The 17,241-nt window shown below is 45.6% G+C and overlaps 1 protein-coding gene across 2 annotated transcripts; it reads left to right on the top strand.

Moving 5' to 3' along the window:
• Positions 1-1,187: 1,187 nt before the first annotated feature.
• Positions 1,188-14,554, top strand: LOC101062925 (gap junction delta-2 protein-like). Of its 2 annotated transcripts, XM_029848859.1 has the most exons (3): positions 1,188-2,442; positions 3,926-3,982; positions 12,196-14,554. In XM_029848859.1, the coding sequence occupies exons 1-3, from the start codon at positions 2,372-2,374 to the stop codon at positions 13,058-13,060; spliced, it is 993 nt and encodes a 330-aa protein (XP_029704719.1). In that variant the 5' UTR covers positions 1,188-2,371; the 3' UTR covers positions 13,061-14,554. The 2 variants fall into 2 exon arrangements, with proteins under 2 accessions (XP_029704719.1, XP_003971160.1); XM_003971111.2 differs by lacking the exon at positions 3,926-3,982 and having other exon boundaries at positions 1,190-2,442.
• The last annotated feature ends 2,687 nt before the right edge of the window (positions 14,555-17,241 follow it).

Here is a 17,241-nt window from a genome sequence, read left to right on the forward strand (position 1 = left end):
TCCCCCTTTTCTCCTCAGCAGCACTTATATGTCCTTGATCAGGGAAAGACCTGACTGAAGATGCTGATCCAACAAAATCCCTATTTGCTCCCTCCCCACCCACCCCCACAGCCAATCTCCTTCACACAAGATAAATGTTGTGATCTGTCTTGTTAGATATGCAGGTACACATCAAGAAGAAAAAAAAACCCTGCATGTGTGTGTTTGTTTTGTGAAGTGCCGCAGAGACTCGTGTCTGTGGCATTTCAATATAAATCTAATTGTATAGATGGCGAGCAAAGTGAGTGCGCACGAGCCAGGAAGTGAAGTGAACTTGTCTCTTCTGGCCGTGACTTCACGTATGACATCAGGTTACCTCATCATCATCATTTACCTCTGCAGGTCTTGACTCAGCCTCCTATAAGAACCTGGCTGTGACTCACATCTGTTTCATGCTTTTCCTCTTCTTTTGTTGCCCACCTCTGAAACGACACACATGCATCAGCATGATGCCACACATCTGCCTGAACCTCCCTGTGAGCAATGGAGGAAGTCCATTTTACCTCCCCAGCACTTTAATATAAATCTAATGAATGCAGCTTCAATGTCACGGCAAAGTACAATACAGCGCTCATGTCTCCTGAGAGAGAGAGAGAGAGAGAGAGAGGTGAATGTGTGTGTAGGGGGGGGCTGTAATGAAGGAAGGCTTGATGGAGGGACTGAGGAACAGAAGATGGGGAGTAGAGGAAGGCTACAAGGGTTGGGTCAGGGTAAAATAGCTGTGCTGTCATCACCAAGATGGTAAAATGGAGAGTGGAAGGTCAGAGTTGGGGGAGGATGGAGAAGAGCCACAATCCTCCTGTAATCTAGCTTCTGGAAGCTGGATCATGTGTGACAGAGGCTGAGACTGGGAAGCATCGCTTCCAGAATGGAACAAAGGATTGCCTTTGATCGCTGCAATCCTCCCGTTCCCCCTCCAGTGTCAGACAGTAGCAGGATGCCAGAGCAGCGTGAAGCATTCTTGCAAACATAGGGTAGCGATTAGAGCAGCAATTCCAGCACATTTACCAGAGGATGGAGGGAATAGGGGAGCGAGCCAGGGTGAGGGAGGGAGGGGAAGAAAAGATCTATGAGAGGAGGAGGAGGAGGAGGAGGAGGAAGTGTTGGGGGGGGGGGGGTGATGCAGGCTCAGAGTGTGACAGAGATAGAGCGGTTCCATGAGCAAGGCAGAGAACGTAAGGGCGACACAGGGAGAGGACGAGTGGCCGAGTTCTGCAGGCAGACGAGAGGGAGCGAGAGGAAGGAGGTAGAGAGGGGTCGAAGGAGAGCGGGAGGAGGGGGGAAAAGATGATGGAGCCCAGAAACAGGCTCCGGCGGACAGCTCTTCATCCGCGCTCTGTGCGGCAGACATGACTCTGAGCGCTGGACTGTGCTGAAATTAACCAGGGAGACAACGCAGGACGGCAGGTTTGCAGCCGGCACGCTGCCTCGCTTCAGCCTCACTGGATGCAGCAAAGCAGCTGATTTATTACCGAGGGGCTGCGTGGCAGCGTGTGCACCCGTGTGTGTCTGTTTGTGTGTGTGCGTGAAGATTTTATGGGTCCTCGCAGCGCTCGGAGCTGCGGGAGCCACCATTCCTCCAGTCATAAAGTGACATTCAGCAGGCAGGAGCTTTGTGTGCTGCTGTGCACCCGCAGCCCTCAGAAGGAAGACTCAGAGCTGTGTTTCAGTGACAGAGGGTGTGTTTACAACCAGTGAGGTGAGCCAAGGAAGATCAGCTATAGGCACTCTGCGTGTGTGTGAGGGTGTGTGTGTTTGTTTGTGTGTTTAAGCAACATTTGGACCAGTGCAGTAAAGACCCTGCAGGATGCGAGGACGAGCACAGGGCAGCTCCGATGGCAGGTAGAGCCCAAGGAGCACCCTCGAGGTAGGGAGGAGGACGAAGGGGAGGACAGGGAGAGAGAAGGGAAGGGAGAGAGGGGAGCGGAAGAGAGGGGGAGATCATGACTGTCATGTAGTGAGCTATAGCATATGCTGTATCGCAGCACAGAGCGGTGCGGAAGGGGGAGGACGAGCATCACTGCACAGGAGGTGGGGGAGGTAATCAGTTCAGTACCCCTCCTCGCCTGGGAAGGGAGGCAGAACGGGACTGGCCCGGAAAAGGCGGAGACCCCTTCTCAGAGAGAGAGAGGGAGAGAGAGAGAGAGAGAGGGAGAGAGAGAGTGTGTGTGTGAGAGAGAGACGCAGTGAAGAGAAGCCAGGTCGAAGTGTAGAGATCAAGGGAACCTGCAGGGCTTCAATGTAAAACAACGCAGGCTGGTCCTGAGAACCGGGAGAGGGACCAGTCCCCCCCGCCACTTTCTTCTGAGTGTGGTGCCACTTTGACATCACCATGGGGGAATGGACCATCTTGGAGCGTCTGCTGGAGGCGGCTGTCCAGCAGCACTCCACTATGATTGGAAGGTAAGACCCTGATTGATCACCGTGAGTAGATGTTTCATTTTCTGATTGTGTTGAACGACTTTGTTGAGATTACCTGATTAAACCCCTTTAGCCCCCCCCCCCCCCCCCCCCCCACTACCCCCAGGCTTCTCCTCTATTATACAGTCACTGTATTCCTCCACAACAATCCTCACCCCGTCCTCCTCCACACTCATCATTAGTTAAGGGATAAACTAATTGCACATAATCAATTGTGGGCTTTACTGGGTATTATGGTTAAGTCAGAGAGGCTCCCATGTTGATACTAGCCGATAGCCAGGCTATTGATAGATGGGGCTTGATGCTGTTGGCCATGGACCAATAGAACAGAAGGATGAGCTGGGGAGTGGGAGTGAGACAAGAGCAGAGGAAGGTGAGCGTACAGGTGCGGAAGGTAAAATTCAAAAAATGAAATTGCGGCAAACTGTGTGAACCGGAGGGAGGAGAAGGAGACGCTGTCGTCCCTCATTCAGCTTTTCCTCGCTGTCAGAGATGCTCACGCGCCAGTGTGACGCAATCCTAGCAGACAATACTTGTGAGAAAAGGCTGCTGGTGGAAGGTTGAACGGATGAGCTTTTAGTTTGATTAGCAGCGGAGACGAGCCACGGGGACATGCTGTAAAATCCGCTGTAAAAAAAAAAAAAAGAAGGAAAATAAGCACCCCACAGCATCTCTGTACAATTAATTAAATGCACCGCAGATTTTCCCACCCATTAAACACAATCTGAATGTTTCTGAAAATTTGTTTATCAGGGTAATATGGTTTGGCCTGCACTGCTGTGCTCCTTTACGCAGACCTCAGGTAGTCTGCATCAAGGGCACAATCTAACCTTCTCTCTACTCAGGAGCTTTGTTTTCTGTGTGTGTGTGTGTGTGTGTGTGTGTGTGTGTGTGTGTGTGTGTGTGTGTGTGTGTGTGTGTGTGTGTAAGTTAAAGGAGTGGAAATTGGCTCACACCTTTATTGACTACATTGTGCACCGGGCACAGAGCCACGATGAGGCCACATCTTTTAAAATCTGTGACATTGTAATGACATCAGATATGATGCGAGTTGCATTAGCAAAACGCACGTTGCTCAGGGAATGCCAAAAAGATACACTTTGGAGATGCTCCTTCCAAGGCTTTTGTCATTTAACCAATGAAATCGCCCGATTTAGCCTTTAGGTGGAATACAAATCTGCATAGTTTGGACCATGATGATTTTAAGATGCATTAAGTGATTTTTTTTTACCTTGTTATGGGATTAGCACTGTTATAACTGAAATTAATCTCTTAGCCATTTCCCAATTCTTTCGGTTTTCACAGCAACAAAATGAACTAAATTTGAGCTTCCCAGTGTTACATGCTGAAGAGACAAGTCATTCAGTACAGCAGCTTTGACTTAGATAAAACAATACATTTTCTCATGAGCAGCAAGACCAAACAAGGGCTAAATGCCAGTGAATATTGGAATTACATTCAACAGGTGGCCAGAAAAAGGAGACGAAAGGGATGTCCGTGTTGGTCTGTTTCTCCTGGATTTGTAAGTAGGCAACCGTTTGCTAACATGTTAGCCATAACAACTTCATAAGCTAAATGCTAACTGTTGTGAACTTGTTCTGGAGTCTTTCCGCCCCCTAGTGGTCAATAATTTCTTAATGCAGCTTTAAAATCCTGTCCTGGCACGAGAAGCTGAAAACGAATCTCCGGATGATTGAGTGACTTTAAGCCACAAACAGTTTTTCAGAGGCACAGAAGCAACTCTCAATTTGCCTGCTACCTCTCTTAAAATATCTATACTCTGATGTCTTTCGTAATTTGAGCAATTTAATGATCATGCAATTCATTTGTTGTCAGTTTGTTCTAATAAACACTTAAAATGCTGAAATGAGCCGTGGTTTTTCTGGCTCAATATAGAATGCACCATTTTTCAAAGCTCAAATATGTATATGAAGTGAATAGAAAAATTAGACCATGGATAGGAAAACAAAATCCTCCTTGTAACCCACAAGACATTAGCTTTGTGTTACTGTGCTGAATATGTGGAAATGCTTTGTAAATTATCCCTATGTGTTTTGACTCCTCTCAGATTGTGTTTGTCCTACAAGGCTCTTTAGTTGATCAGGTGTAACATTAGCTGATTTCCAATGAGGCTCCCTTCATCCACTGCATGCCTCTGCTATGTGAGTCAGGAAACATTGACTTTGGAACCCCTTTGCATAGTAGCTTTGAGGTTTTTTAGGGTGCTGATCCCTGAATTGACTTCTATTGGTTTTAAGCCAGTCGTGTCCTGCTAATTCAGCTTCTTTGCAGAATAACTAAAAAAAAGCACTGGAGGGCTGAGATGTAGAATGGTGAAGAGAGACCTTTAGGAGACCTAATAATAACCGGTTGTCTCGATTTTGGTTAATTGTAGGCAGGTATAAGAACCAATTAGACAGTCTTGGCAATAACACAGAACTAGTTAAAGACTTGATCCCCCAGCATGTGTCTGCATGGTCAGGAAATTAACGCCAATTTTAAATTCAAATCATCAGAATGTTTTGGATGTACCAGCAAGTTGAAGAATTGTTCACTTCTGGCACAGTGTTTGTGCTGTAAAGATGCCTCCGAGATCGCTAATCAACTCTACAACGATTACAGAGTCCAAATTGTGATACTGACCTCTATGGGTTGAAAGGTTCGAGCCTGTTGCACCGACGACCACGGCCAACAACCCCGTTGGGCGTGGTCAGGTGTGTCGCGATGCATTTGTGAACACGATCAAATGTGGCATTGCACCATTGTGCATCGCGAAGTCCTGCACTTCACAGGGCGTGTCTGGAGCATGCAGCAAAACGCCAGACGCCCTTACACACAGGATGCGTGCTGGGTTTGCATGCGTGACCTTGCGGTTTAGAAGTTCCAAAGTGCAGAACAGTGATGGCTGAAAGGTCTCCCCTGCATCAGAACTTTGGAACAGGGTTGCATGTCAGTCCTCTCTCTTAGTGCCCACCCTCGCGGCTCTGAGTCAGGCAGCCTTGAGGATGTGGAGACTGTCTAAGCCAGCTACAATTAAGCTCTCCCTTAATTGTAGGTTTTAAGCTAACCTATGTCCTGGCATAGGATTGGTAGTTATCCCAGGCATACCTAAATGTGTTGAAAATAGAAACGGACCACCTCTATTGTGCGGCAAAGGTTAGCTTAATATTGGTCTTTGGGAGGGACGGACGTTTGAGAGTTGCTTCTGTGCCTCTGACTAACCACTGGTGGCTTGCATATAATGACTCATTCAGAGATTAATGCCGTGTATTGTGATTTCCATATGCCCTCTAACTGGGCAATGTACAGTGTATGCATGAATAATCAACTGCAATTATGATTACACAAAGAAAGAAATCATTGTCAAGGCTGCATTAACTGTGGTTTCTCGCTCAAACTAAATTTACTGTATATTCAATTATTATGACTCTCAGCATTAGATAACTAATGGTTCATAGGGCAAATAAAGTGTCTCAGTGCATTAATTAGGGATAACAAATTACATTTCTGCACTTAATTGGCAGATTTATCCTGCCAAAGGCTAAGAGACGTTACCAGGCCTGCAGGTATAATCAGTGTTTATGAACAAAAGCAATATCAAGGGTTGGAGGCTTGTTATTACACCTACATTATTCAGCCTTGATAATGTTCGAAGACGCATTTTATATTTAAAACTGTACACACAATGCTGAAATTCTACGTTTGGAATAACAGAAGTGTAAACATTGGACAGAGACGTTGGAATTGTGTAAAAAAAACCAAACAAAAAAGACACGCTCGCTTCTGCTTATCGGCCTCCTGTTTGTACACGTTTGCAAAATTCATTCACAAGCAAATACATGATTCATCTGGAGGACAAACAATGGGTGGTGTTCTCTGCAGATCTGTTAGAATCAAGAGTGTCTTCACTGAATCCTGCAACCTATTAAATATCCAGACATCCCCATGACACTAAAATCGACATAAATAGATAGAAACAAAGTATATTTCCTGTTTCAGCAGCATCCCAGATGTTGACCACAGGTGAACATCCCTGCGTGGTGTGTAAGTGGAAAATAAAAACACATTACTGCGTGCATGCACCGTGAACGGAGAAGCCTTCGGGTTAAACACCTTGCAGGTAGGAAGGAAGAAAGAAAAACTTGTGTACTGAAGCATCTTTGCCTGCACTGCAATGCTGTAGTCAGGTCAGTGCCAAAGACAAGTAGAGCGAGTGAAGAGGCAGAGATAATGGAGGACTGGAGTGTTCTGAGGGAAGATGAAATAATAAAGGTTGTCGGATGTGAGCTGCAGAGGCAGGTCGAGAGATTTCCCTCTGCAGAGGTTCGCTGCTGAGAATCTGTGTCAGGTCTCCTCTGGAGATGTCTGCACAAAGTCAGGATGCGTCCGCTGCGTCGGCGAGGAAGGGCTCCAAATATGCATGGAAGACTTGTACCTGAGCTCCACAACGCAGGATTTGGCCAATACAACATCTGTTAAAAGCATTTTTTTGTAAATCATCCTCTTATCCAAATCCCAAAACCAGCCCTGCACTCAAACACTTGCCAACACGGACCCAGTTCTACCAATAAGCCGAAGAATTGTTGCTACTCGCTAATAGCCAGATACCCAGTTTCCTTGTGTGATTGGACAGGAGACGCGCTGTCTGCGCTGCTGCGGCAAACGGCCTCTCACACGGCGTTCATCACACCGACGGAGGGACTGTGTGATATAACACACGGCTGAAATGACAGAGCCCTCGCTAGAAAGGGGGGAAAATTGAGTTTAATTACAAATGGTCATCAGAGGAGGAGCGAGGAAACAAGCATGGTGGAGAGGAAGCAAACAGCAGGTGAGGAAACCCCAGTCAGAGTGCCGTTAGCTCGCTCTTGTTAACACGCTCAAGGTCAATGACATCAAGCCTAGTTTGGTTTTCGTGCTGCTCTAAATTGTTGCTTGTCACCGGAGTTGACGTGACCTCTTTTCTTCTTACTTTAAGCAGCATTAGAACAGGTATTAAAAATGACCCATTTTCTTAACATCTCCTAAAAGGACCACTTGGGTGCTCTTGGGTGGGCCCGGTTTGTCTCACAGAGGTAAATAATAATGACCGAAACAATCAGCTTACTTCCCTAATGACTGACATTTGCAGAGCAGTTTTAGAAAAGCAATATCCTAATTATGTTTGCCTCCTCTGCACCAATACAAAGAGAGAACGTTTCCCCTGCAGCAGGTAGCAGATTATTAAAACAAGATGTCCCATGTGTCGAATGTCTTTTTTACTATTCATGTGCTATTGTTCCTCTAGACCTTTTGATGGATTTTGCAGACAATGGATACGTTTAGTAAACCTCCGTCACTCATGTATGGAGCTTAAAAGAGCATAGCTCAGTGATAGTAGAAGTATTGTGCCTTAAACTGGAGTTCAGGAGAAATGAGGCCAACTTTAAGCCTTTTAATATTGTGGTCAAAACTGTCAAATCTTTTGCTGCACTACAGATGTATTGACAGAGTGGAAAACAAATGTGAAAGTCTTGAAAGTTTCACGAACACCGAATATATCGGAGGAAAGATGGCTCCTGCGGCTGCACTTTTCTGTTCTCACTCCACTCCATGCTAATGGGGTCACGAAGGTACCCTACTTTAGGAAATGGCCATCTTCGTCTCCCAAAATAATTTGGCATGTAAGATTACTTGAGGACATCATCATGAGATGTAGCATTTAAAAAAAAAAAAAAAAGCTGCCGGCCCAAACTCGGTTGGTGACGGTTGCTCCGCGGAGGGACGAGAAACTGGAAGCAATATCGCAGCGTTTGACAGGATTAGTAATCCATCACGCTGCAGCCCGGAATGCAGCAGCGCCGGGAATGAAAACATTTTCCTGCACATCTAAAGTTGTCATTAGTTTATTTGCACAGCGATCCCTGGTGCTGCGCGCTATTGATCACCGCTGCCCGACAGGGGGATTTTCCCAATAAGGCTGAGCTCAGCTTTCAGTCCCAGCAGGTCATTATTCAATTGCGCAACACATCGATGGCGCGTTTGTGAGCTTTGCCGGCCACATTCTCTAGTGAAGTTTATTTTTCTGTAGGTTTTCCAGCATTGGTTCAGCCACAGTCACCAGATAAACTGGTTAATTCTGTGGCAGAGATGTTGGTGACCTTCACTTAGTTTGGCTGATTCTGTTCAGGATGGGACGATTAACATTTCTCTACATGTCAGACTTTTGTCTGCGTCTTTTATTCCCTTCATGGTGGCCAAGTGGGCCAGTGCTTAGTCAGCTGTGTGAGTGACCCTTGTGATCGAGGAGGTCAAATTATGCCAGATGGGTGCTTCTAATTGTTGGTCTGATCACAGTTAGAAAGTCCTTTAACTAACAACCAAACATTTTTACTGCTTTTCAATAAAGCAATCATTTTTTATGGGTGTATTACATTGAAATAAATAATTACGTGTTCACTGTAGCCAACAGATGTAACATAAGGAGAAATGACACAAATTTCACCTTTAGCCAGTTTTCTATTTCCATTCTCCATGGTGGCTTAAATTCAAAGTAAATGTTGCTCATAAACTTATAGGAGCAGCCCGTGAAAAGGCTTGAAGGCATTTTAATTTAATGGGTTCATCACAACCGTGGCAGCCGTGCACGTCGGCCTGATATGTGGGTGATAAGTAAAACTATTACAAGAGTTTGAGAGAGGAGCAGTGGGGGCTGTGGGGAAACTGATGTCTGCACTCTGATAATTAAGCTGACTAATTCCTGAGCCTGGTGAGGTCTTTATTCATTAAGCACCGCCATCAGCAATCAGTGGAGCATGGAATTAGGAGCGCATGGACACCGGGAATATTTTTACACCAGGTCTTTCTGACGCCACACCTGGCTGTACCTGATAGAGGCCTTTATGTTTGAATGCTAAACACACATGGTAAAAGGACATTTACATTGAATGTGTGTGTGTGTGTGTGTGTGTGTGTGTGTGTGTGTGTGTGAGGCAGTGGAGTGTGTGTGTGTGTGTGTCTGTGTGTTTACCAATCCATCTGCCGTTGTGCTTCTGGCAACGCGTGTCCCTAGTGGTTGAGAGCAGCTGCTGTATGAATGTGTGTGCGTGCGTGTGTGTGTGTGTGTGTGTGTGTGTGTGTGCCGCTGGGAAAGACAGGATCCTGCACATCCAGCCAATACACCAGCTGTGCAGCAGCTCTACACATAACGCACATTCGGTCTTACAGGTCAGTCTGTCCGCGGATCTGTGTGTCACGTTCCCAGACGTGAAGAATCAGGCACTTCAAGCGTAGATGTGAGCTCATCGCCACCAAATCCAGTTGTCAGCGATGCAGCGCGACGGTCACAAATGAGCCCAGTCCGGTGATATGAGGAGACACGTTTCATTAGATCTCTGGGACAGGGTTTGGGATTATAGAATTCTGATGATGAGTTTAAGATGAAGGAAAAAAAATCCCTTCTGGAAAATACATGACAGAACAGCTTTAACCTCGAATTGAAATAATTTGGATTCTAGAAGCTCTGAGTTATTTAATCTTATCAACCCAAAATATGTTTGGGGTTTCTGAATCTATTCATTTGATAGTTTTTTTTATTCAACATCCCGCAGATTCGGACCTCTATAGGCTGTCCTAACGCGATCTGCTCTGACGTACAGTATTGGCTTCTGCGGCTCTTAAAACACTGATGTTTGCAGATAACCTTAGTCCACTGCTTTGTGCTGACGCAGCGATCTGCCCCGTGCTGATTATCTTGTCATCCAGTAGACTACCTGCACACGCACATATGTGCACACAGCCAGGGCTGCAAATTTGACATCTGACAACATGCTGGAATAAATAGAAAAGACTGTAAAGCTGTGCTGGTTAGAAGTGGCACATGTGTACATTTGCAGGTTGCCCAACACAAAAACGAAATGGCGATCCTATATCCAATGAAAGTTTTGTCAATAATTTGAAATGTTGATGTCATACGTGTTGATACGAACTTAGCAGAGGACCTACAACCTGTTTCTAGAGCAAGGAGGACACTCGGGGAGCCTCTGTATGTGCAGACACGTTGCAAGTCAATGTAGCATGTAAGCTCACAGCTGCTGCGAGCACTGATGAGCGGACATATTTGCCATTTTGCACGAGTGGCGCGCATGAGTGACTCTGTCCTCTGTCTTTCTCACACAAAATGCCTCATAAGAGCACACTGACAGGTGCAGCACTGCGATGCTCTAATTTAGGTCTCTCCAGCACTAAAACACCTCTTACACCTTTGATTTTTTAAAATTCAGTTATCACGCGTTAAAGCCGTTTTTGTTGTGCTCTGCGCATTACATCGGGATAAGCTGCACATTGTTCTGTGCTCTATGTAAACGTAAATGCTGTGAAAAGGCAAATGTGGACTCTAAGGATGGCAGGAGGGCCACAAAACAGGTTATTAAAGTGAATGTCCAATTTCTGTTGCCCTCACCAAGGTTCGACTGTGCATTGACATCCAAATCCCATTCACCCTAAAGAAAGAAAGAAGAAAGAAAGAAAGCAACACAAGCTCACAATGAAAGAAATGCTCACATCAGCTCAGGTCGCAGGTATCTTCTAAGTTGCAGGCTATGTATAGAGCCAGCGTACTCCAATTTATCTGCATCATTTCATCATTCTAATGCCCCCATATCCCCTTTACCTCCTGTTTTTTCCCGTGTTGCTGTGGTAACCCGCAGGTCTTTAAAATTCGCAATAAATGCGACACCATGAAGGGAAAAAGCCCAAGATAGACTTTTTATGTGCATATATAATATGAGTAGGAATTATCTTGCGTTACAGTGCTTGATGTTACAGCCATTATCAAACCACCAGTCATCCGAACCCACCTGGGAGGAGCAGCTAGCCATCGTGGTCCCCTTTGGTAGCCTTAAGCGGCCCTCATGTGCTCGGAAACAAGTGCATTTTTAAATAATTGGCTCCCCCACACAGGGAGCATGATCATCCACAGTGCAGAGGCAGATTTACCAGGGCTCCCCCGATATGTGGAGCAATCCACTGCTCATTAGAAAGAGCTGACGGTGCAGCCTGAAACCCCCAGTCCTCCTACGCAGTACCCATGCTGGATCGAGACCAAACGACAACACCAGTTTCTCAGAGGAACTAGCTGCTTGATAGATCCTCCTACTCCTGGATAGCGCTGTCTGTACTTCACTAATGACGCTCCCTGGATGCTCCCTGGCTGTCTTAGAGGATGCCACCTGGTTCAGCACTTGCAGTTTCGCATTAAGCGACTAATAATCACAGTGACTTGAAAATGTGATGCGTCTTTCAAAACTTGCGGATGTAACCCATGAATGAGGAAAACTGCAACTGCGCTGTGTTTTACTGCACCACCCTGTAAATCAGGCCTCTTCACGCTGCTGCATGTGCACTCACACACACTCTCGTCCCTGTAGATCCCACTGTCTGCAGCAGTGTGTAAAAAGTGTGAAATCACCTGTCTTGGTTTTCTTTTGATTAGTGAGCTGATGTGCTCGTGCTATGTTGAGCTAAACCTCCATGAGGGTGTTGTTTGTCACAGCAGTGAGAGTAGACACACACAGCCATGGTTTCTGGGTGCTGTAGACAGGTTTTCAACCACGGGATCATGAGGGGGAACATTATAGATTAAATAATTGGCTTAATAATTCATCAAAAGCTTCAGTAATAACTAGAGGGTTTATTTTCCCAATCACTATTTCTTTCCTGTCCCACCATTTTGATCCGTTTCTGTCTCTTCTGCAGGATCCTGCTGACAGTGGTGGTGATCTTCCGCATCCTAATAGTCGGCATAGTGGGTGAGAAGGTGTACGAGGACGAGCAGATCATGTTCATCTGCAATACCATGCAGCCCGGCTGCAACCAGGCCTGCTACGACAAGGCCTTCCCCATCTCACACATCCGCTACTGGGTCTTTCAGATCATCTTGGTGTGCACGCCGAGCCTGTGCTTCATCACGTATTCCGTGCACCAGTCTGCCAAAGCACGCGACCGAAGCTACTCCCTCCTGCATCCGTACATGGATCACCATGGCCATGGTCACCACGGTCGCCATCACGACCATCACGCTCGCAAAATCCACTCGCGTTACATCAACGGTATCCTGGTGCATCCTGAGGGCAGTAAAGAAGACCACGACTGCCTGGAGGTCAAGGAAATCCCCAATGGACCCCGGGGACTGCCTCCAACACACAAGAGCGCCAAGGTTCGGCGGCAGGAAGGTATTTCCCGTTTCTACGTCATCCAGGTGGTGTTCCGTAATGCGCTGGAGATAGGCTTCTTGGCAGGCCAGTACTTCCTGTATGGCTTCAACGTTCCAGGGATGTTTGAGTGCGATCGCTACCCCTGCGTGAAGGAAGTCGAGTGTTACGTATCTCGTCCCACAGAGAAGACTGTGTTTTTGGTCTTTATGTTCGCGGTCAGCGGCATATGTGTGCTGCTCAACCTGGCTGAGCTCAACCACATCGGCTGGAGGAAGATAAAGACGGCCATCCGAGGGGTGCAGGCTCGGAGGAAGTCCATCTGCGAACTGCGCAAGAAGGACGTGTCTCACCTGTCTCAGGCCCCAAACCTGGGCAGGACCCAGTCCAGCGAGTCCGCCTACGTCTGACGGAGGCTTCTCTGCCCGGGGGCTCGAGGACCTCTTCAGTTTTTGAGAGGAGCTTTTCCCTGGCCCAGAAATCTGAAACTTTAGGGCACAAAACTCACCACTGCATTATTATTCAGGAGCACAGACAGACTCTATGTAGTCACGATGAAGCATCAGGACTTGATGGACATGAATTAGAAACACTTAACTGCAAAGGCAACTGTGTTGCTTTAACAAAGCTTACTCCTAAAGCTTACATGACAGAGAGTTCCACTCTGCCTAGGTGACACTAGGTGCCTTCAAAGAATCCAAAAAGATCAAAGTTGTGAATTACTAATAATGTTGAAAAGCTGTAAAGATAGATGGAATTATTTAAATTTTAATGTTTTACCTTTGCTGTAGGTCAGAACTAATCCCCTTAGTTTCCTTTTATGTGTGCATATGCAAGGGCTTAAGCGTGTGCATGCATACGCATGTACTACACGAGGGGGGGGGAAAAAAGCCAAGTTCTGAATACAGAAAACTGAATGCTGAACCATTTTGAGATAATCTTCTTTCTCGCTGTTCATAATCTTCAAGTAAAGACACTTGGAGGACAAACAAGCACCTTTTAAACACGTTCAAAGAGATTTACACAAACCAACCAACAAAAAGCAACAACTCTAACTCAGACTCGGAACATCTCGGTGTTCTAGGGTTTTTCTTTCCATCACTTCTCATGTTTTCTGTCGTAATCAGCACCAATCGCTCCAGACTCACGCTGCCTGAGGGCTTTCACTGCACTGGAGACGAGTTATTTTTCATGTGTTTCCACACCACGATGCTCTCACTGCCTTGTTAGGCATGTTTCATCCTCCCAGAAGCCACACAAAACAGTCCAAAAAGACAGAGACGAAACAAAATAGGTAAATAAAAATCACGCTCGTGTTTCCACTTTGAAAATCATCGATAGAGTTATTTAAAAGTTTCTTCTTTCAAATAAACATAAAAAAAACCCACTCACAAATATTTCAAACCTTAAGATTTTATTTCCACAAGCATATATGGTGCCATATCAAAGTTACTGTATATAGATGAGACATAATATTTATGGTAAGCATTTTTCCTGTTCAGTATAGATGGGCTTCACGTGGGTGAGGGAGCATGGGTTTGAGAGTTAATGATCATAGATTACCAGCTTTAACAATATGTATTATTCATGTGCTCATTGTTAACTCTAATACGGACTGTATGTTCTGACATAAGAAGTGTTTCACACTATGGACGTTAAAGCGGCATGTTCCAGAGGCGCTGATAGACAGGATAGATGATGACACGTAGAAAGAGAGGCTTTTTATTTATTTGCATCCTATTAAATGTAATACTTAGCATGCATGAAGATGAACATTAGAGCGATATAGAATCCCAGTGCGGGAACGTTGAAAGTGAATACCTGACATGCTCCAAATCTGCAGCAATAATAAAATAAAGTATGTGCAAAAAATAATATATGTGAATAAATTATTATGCAAACCGTGACAATGGCTGTGTTGTGTTAAATGCCTTGATTGGGGGTTATGGTTGGGGGAAATCTCATGCTATATATTTAGGATCACACAGCGGACCCTTTGGACCCAGACGCCTGCTTCCCTCAGGTAAATTGAAGATGATGAGGTGTAACTGGAGGTCGCTGAGACATAAAGATAAAAAGAAGCAAAAAACGCTGTTTTTTCTTTGCACCACGTGTCTTCCACGTGAATTCTTATGCATCCTTTGCTGCTGTGTAGATATTTACAACACGGACTGCAAAATATTCCGCAGTGCTTCACAGCTTCAAAAGCATCTTGAATATTTATCATTCAGCGCGCAGAGATGATACATCTCAAAATGATGCATTAGCGCACTCTGACATTCCGTTCATAAATTATAGACACTCAAACTGTTCACGCCTGTGTCACCTAAACTGCTGACTACAGCGCAGCGGTGGCTCAGAACCTCCCCACGTTTGCACCGCAGAATTTTCGGGGGTGTTACAGTAAAATGTTTCTCACGCTGCTGTTTCTCGGGCTCGACGTGACTCACGGGCAGGTACGTTATAATTCCAGTAATGAGTCAGGCTAGTGGGGGGGACACACGGGGGGGCTTTTAGCGTTATTAAAGTTATCAGTCGATGCAGGTGTCATCTAGCCGTGTACTGGGACTGCTGAAAGCCTGGTGGAACACGGACAGGAAGGACCTGGACGATGTACCGGTGTGTCAATACAGTGGATCTATCATAGTATTTGGATTAATAAATTGTTTGATCATTCATTCACTTAAAAGCCTTAAAGTGTTTTTATTGACACACAAAACAACCGTGACTGTCTCTGTCTATCTAACACACAGATACACACACACACACACAGCTGGTTGCTGTGGTGACAGCAGGGCCATAATGATGTTAAGCACCACAGAGACTATAATGAAGGGCAGAAGCAGCACTGCACCAACACAAAGCACTCAAGCATAGAAAGTTAGAAACACGCTGTGCTGGGCTTAATGCTGCAGCGCCGCTGCAAGTATGAGCACAACGGACAGAATTTGGCTGCGTGTTGATCATAACTGGGTAGGAAAAATGGTTGCACTCCAAATATTGTGGTGTGACCTTGAAAGTGTCGGGTCGTGCTTATCTGGGTTGCGCACCTTTAAAGGCTGTTTACTGCAGATGTGTGTGTGTTTTAGGTCTCACTCTGTATTTGCACCTTTGTGCGCTCGGTCGCAAACTCATTAGTAAAAATGAAGCAGAAAATGGGAGCAACTGGGGTTCCCCTTACAGTCTTGTTTAATTGCATTTTATTAGCGACAACTACAGAGATATGGCTCTTTAGCTTATTTTGTCGCTACAGCAGCTCGCTAAGCCTGAAACCTACACACTGTAAAACTGTAAAGGCTGTAATTCAAAAAGAAGAAAATGAGCAAATAAATCATACATGCAAAACCAAACACACTGGCTGGCTGTGCTGACGATCATTAAACAGGAAAGTGCAAGCTGTGTGATCGAGTATGGACGCGCATGCCGATGCGACCCAACAGATGAGCCATATGCTACCTTTAAGTCACACAATTTCCTCTGTAAACCCATTCATATATGTTTCATCTCCTCATAGAACATTTTCTTTACTGGGGTCATGAAAAGATTTCTGATGTTAAAGAAGTTTTAATATTTAATTGTCTTTAAATGTCGTACATGGCGCAGCGCCTGCACCTTAGGTCTTTTTCTGTCACAGACAACTTTAATGCTATTTTTTACATCCAGGGAAATCAGAGATGCGTTTCAGCGTCTTGCCTCTGAACCAGAGGGGTCTTCTGATGTTTCCTTGGATCAAATCTGCTGTTGATTTTGTTACGTCACACAAGATTCCGTGAGATCATCTAACTGGGCGCGCCAATTCACAGGAAACCAGCTCTGATATTAAGACCAACCTGGTGCTGCCAGGGTTGATGGAGATTAACCGTCTATAAGTAGACGCTCACCTTTGCCTCCTCATCAGTTTTCACTTGCTCTGTGACCTGCCCTTCAACAGCTGATTCATTACCAGCCTTAAAGCCATAAAACAGCCCTGCGGGGGACAATCGTTCATTACTCCTCTCCTGCGTGCTTTGGCATCTCCCCCACTTTACTGGTTCAGCTGTTAATAGGAATTAATTTGGAGTTGGGTTATTCCTCTCATGAGCATATTCCACATTACTGTCTCGGCCCACTGGTTTATGTCTGCAAACTTAGGTGGAAGCCCCGCCTGGCACAGACTGGCCTTTCCTCCTTCACTCGATATGTCTCCATCTGCTCCTCTCCTCCACCACCTGTCTCACTCCTCTCTCTTCCCACTGCATCCCTCACCTCCACATTTTCCTCTGCCATCCCCGGTCCATGTCTGATTTTCACCAACGTGTCACTAGCAGGATTGATTTGAAAGATTTCCTTTAATCCACAATATGCTCTCTTCCTTCAGCTGTAGTTCCGTGCACACGCCTCCTTCTCTCTTCTCAGCTGACTTTGACCTCTAATTATCCCATTTGTCTTGCCACACAGTACATCAGCATGTTTTCAGCTGACGAAACGGGAGATGTCTTCTTCTTCCAGCTGCTCTTCCCACCACTAGTGCTCCAGTCAGAACATTTTAAAGATGCAGGGGGAAAAAAAAAAAATAGAATTTTTAATATAATCATTAGAAAAAGCCTGATAA

The sequence above is a fragment of the Takifugu rubripes genome, chromosome 15, assembly GCF_901000725.2.
Source record: "Takifugu rubripes chromosome 15, fTakRub1.2, whole genome shotgun sequence".
Classification (NCBI taxonomy): Eukaryota; Metazoa; Chordata; class Actinopteri; order Tetraodontiformes; family Tetraodontidae; genus Takifugu; species Takifugu rubripes.

Bases quoted from the DNA above. Each gene is read 5' to 3' on its own strand.
- LOC101062925 (XM_029848859.1), top strand. From the start codon at position 2,372: ATGGGGGAATGGACCATCTTGGAGCGTCTGCTGGAGGCGGCTGTCCAG. The intron at 2,443-3,925 runs GTAAGACCCTGA...TACATTCAACAG, and splicing joins CACTCCACTATGATTGGAAG to GTGGCCAGAAAAAGGAGACG. The intron at 3,983-12,195 runs GTAAGTAGGCAA...TCTCTTCTGCAG, and splicing joins GGTCTGTTTCTCCTGGATTT to GATCCTGCTGACAGTGGTGG.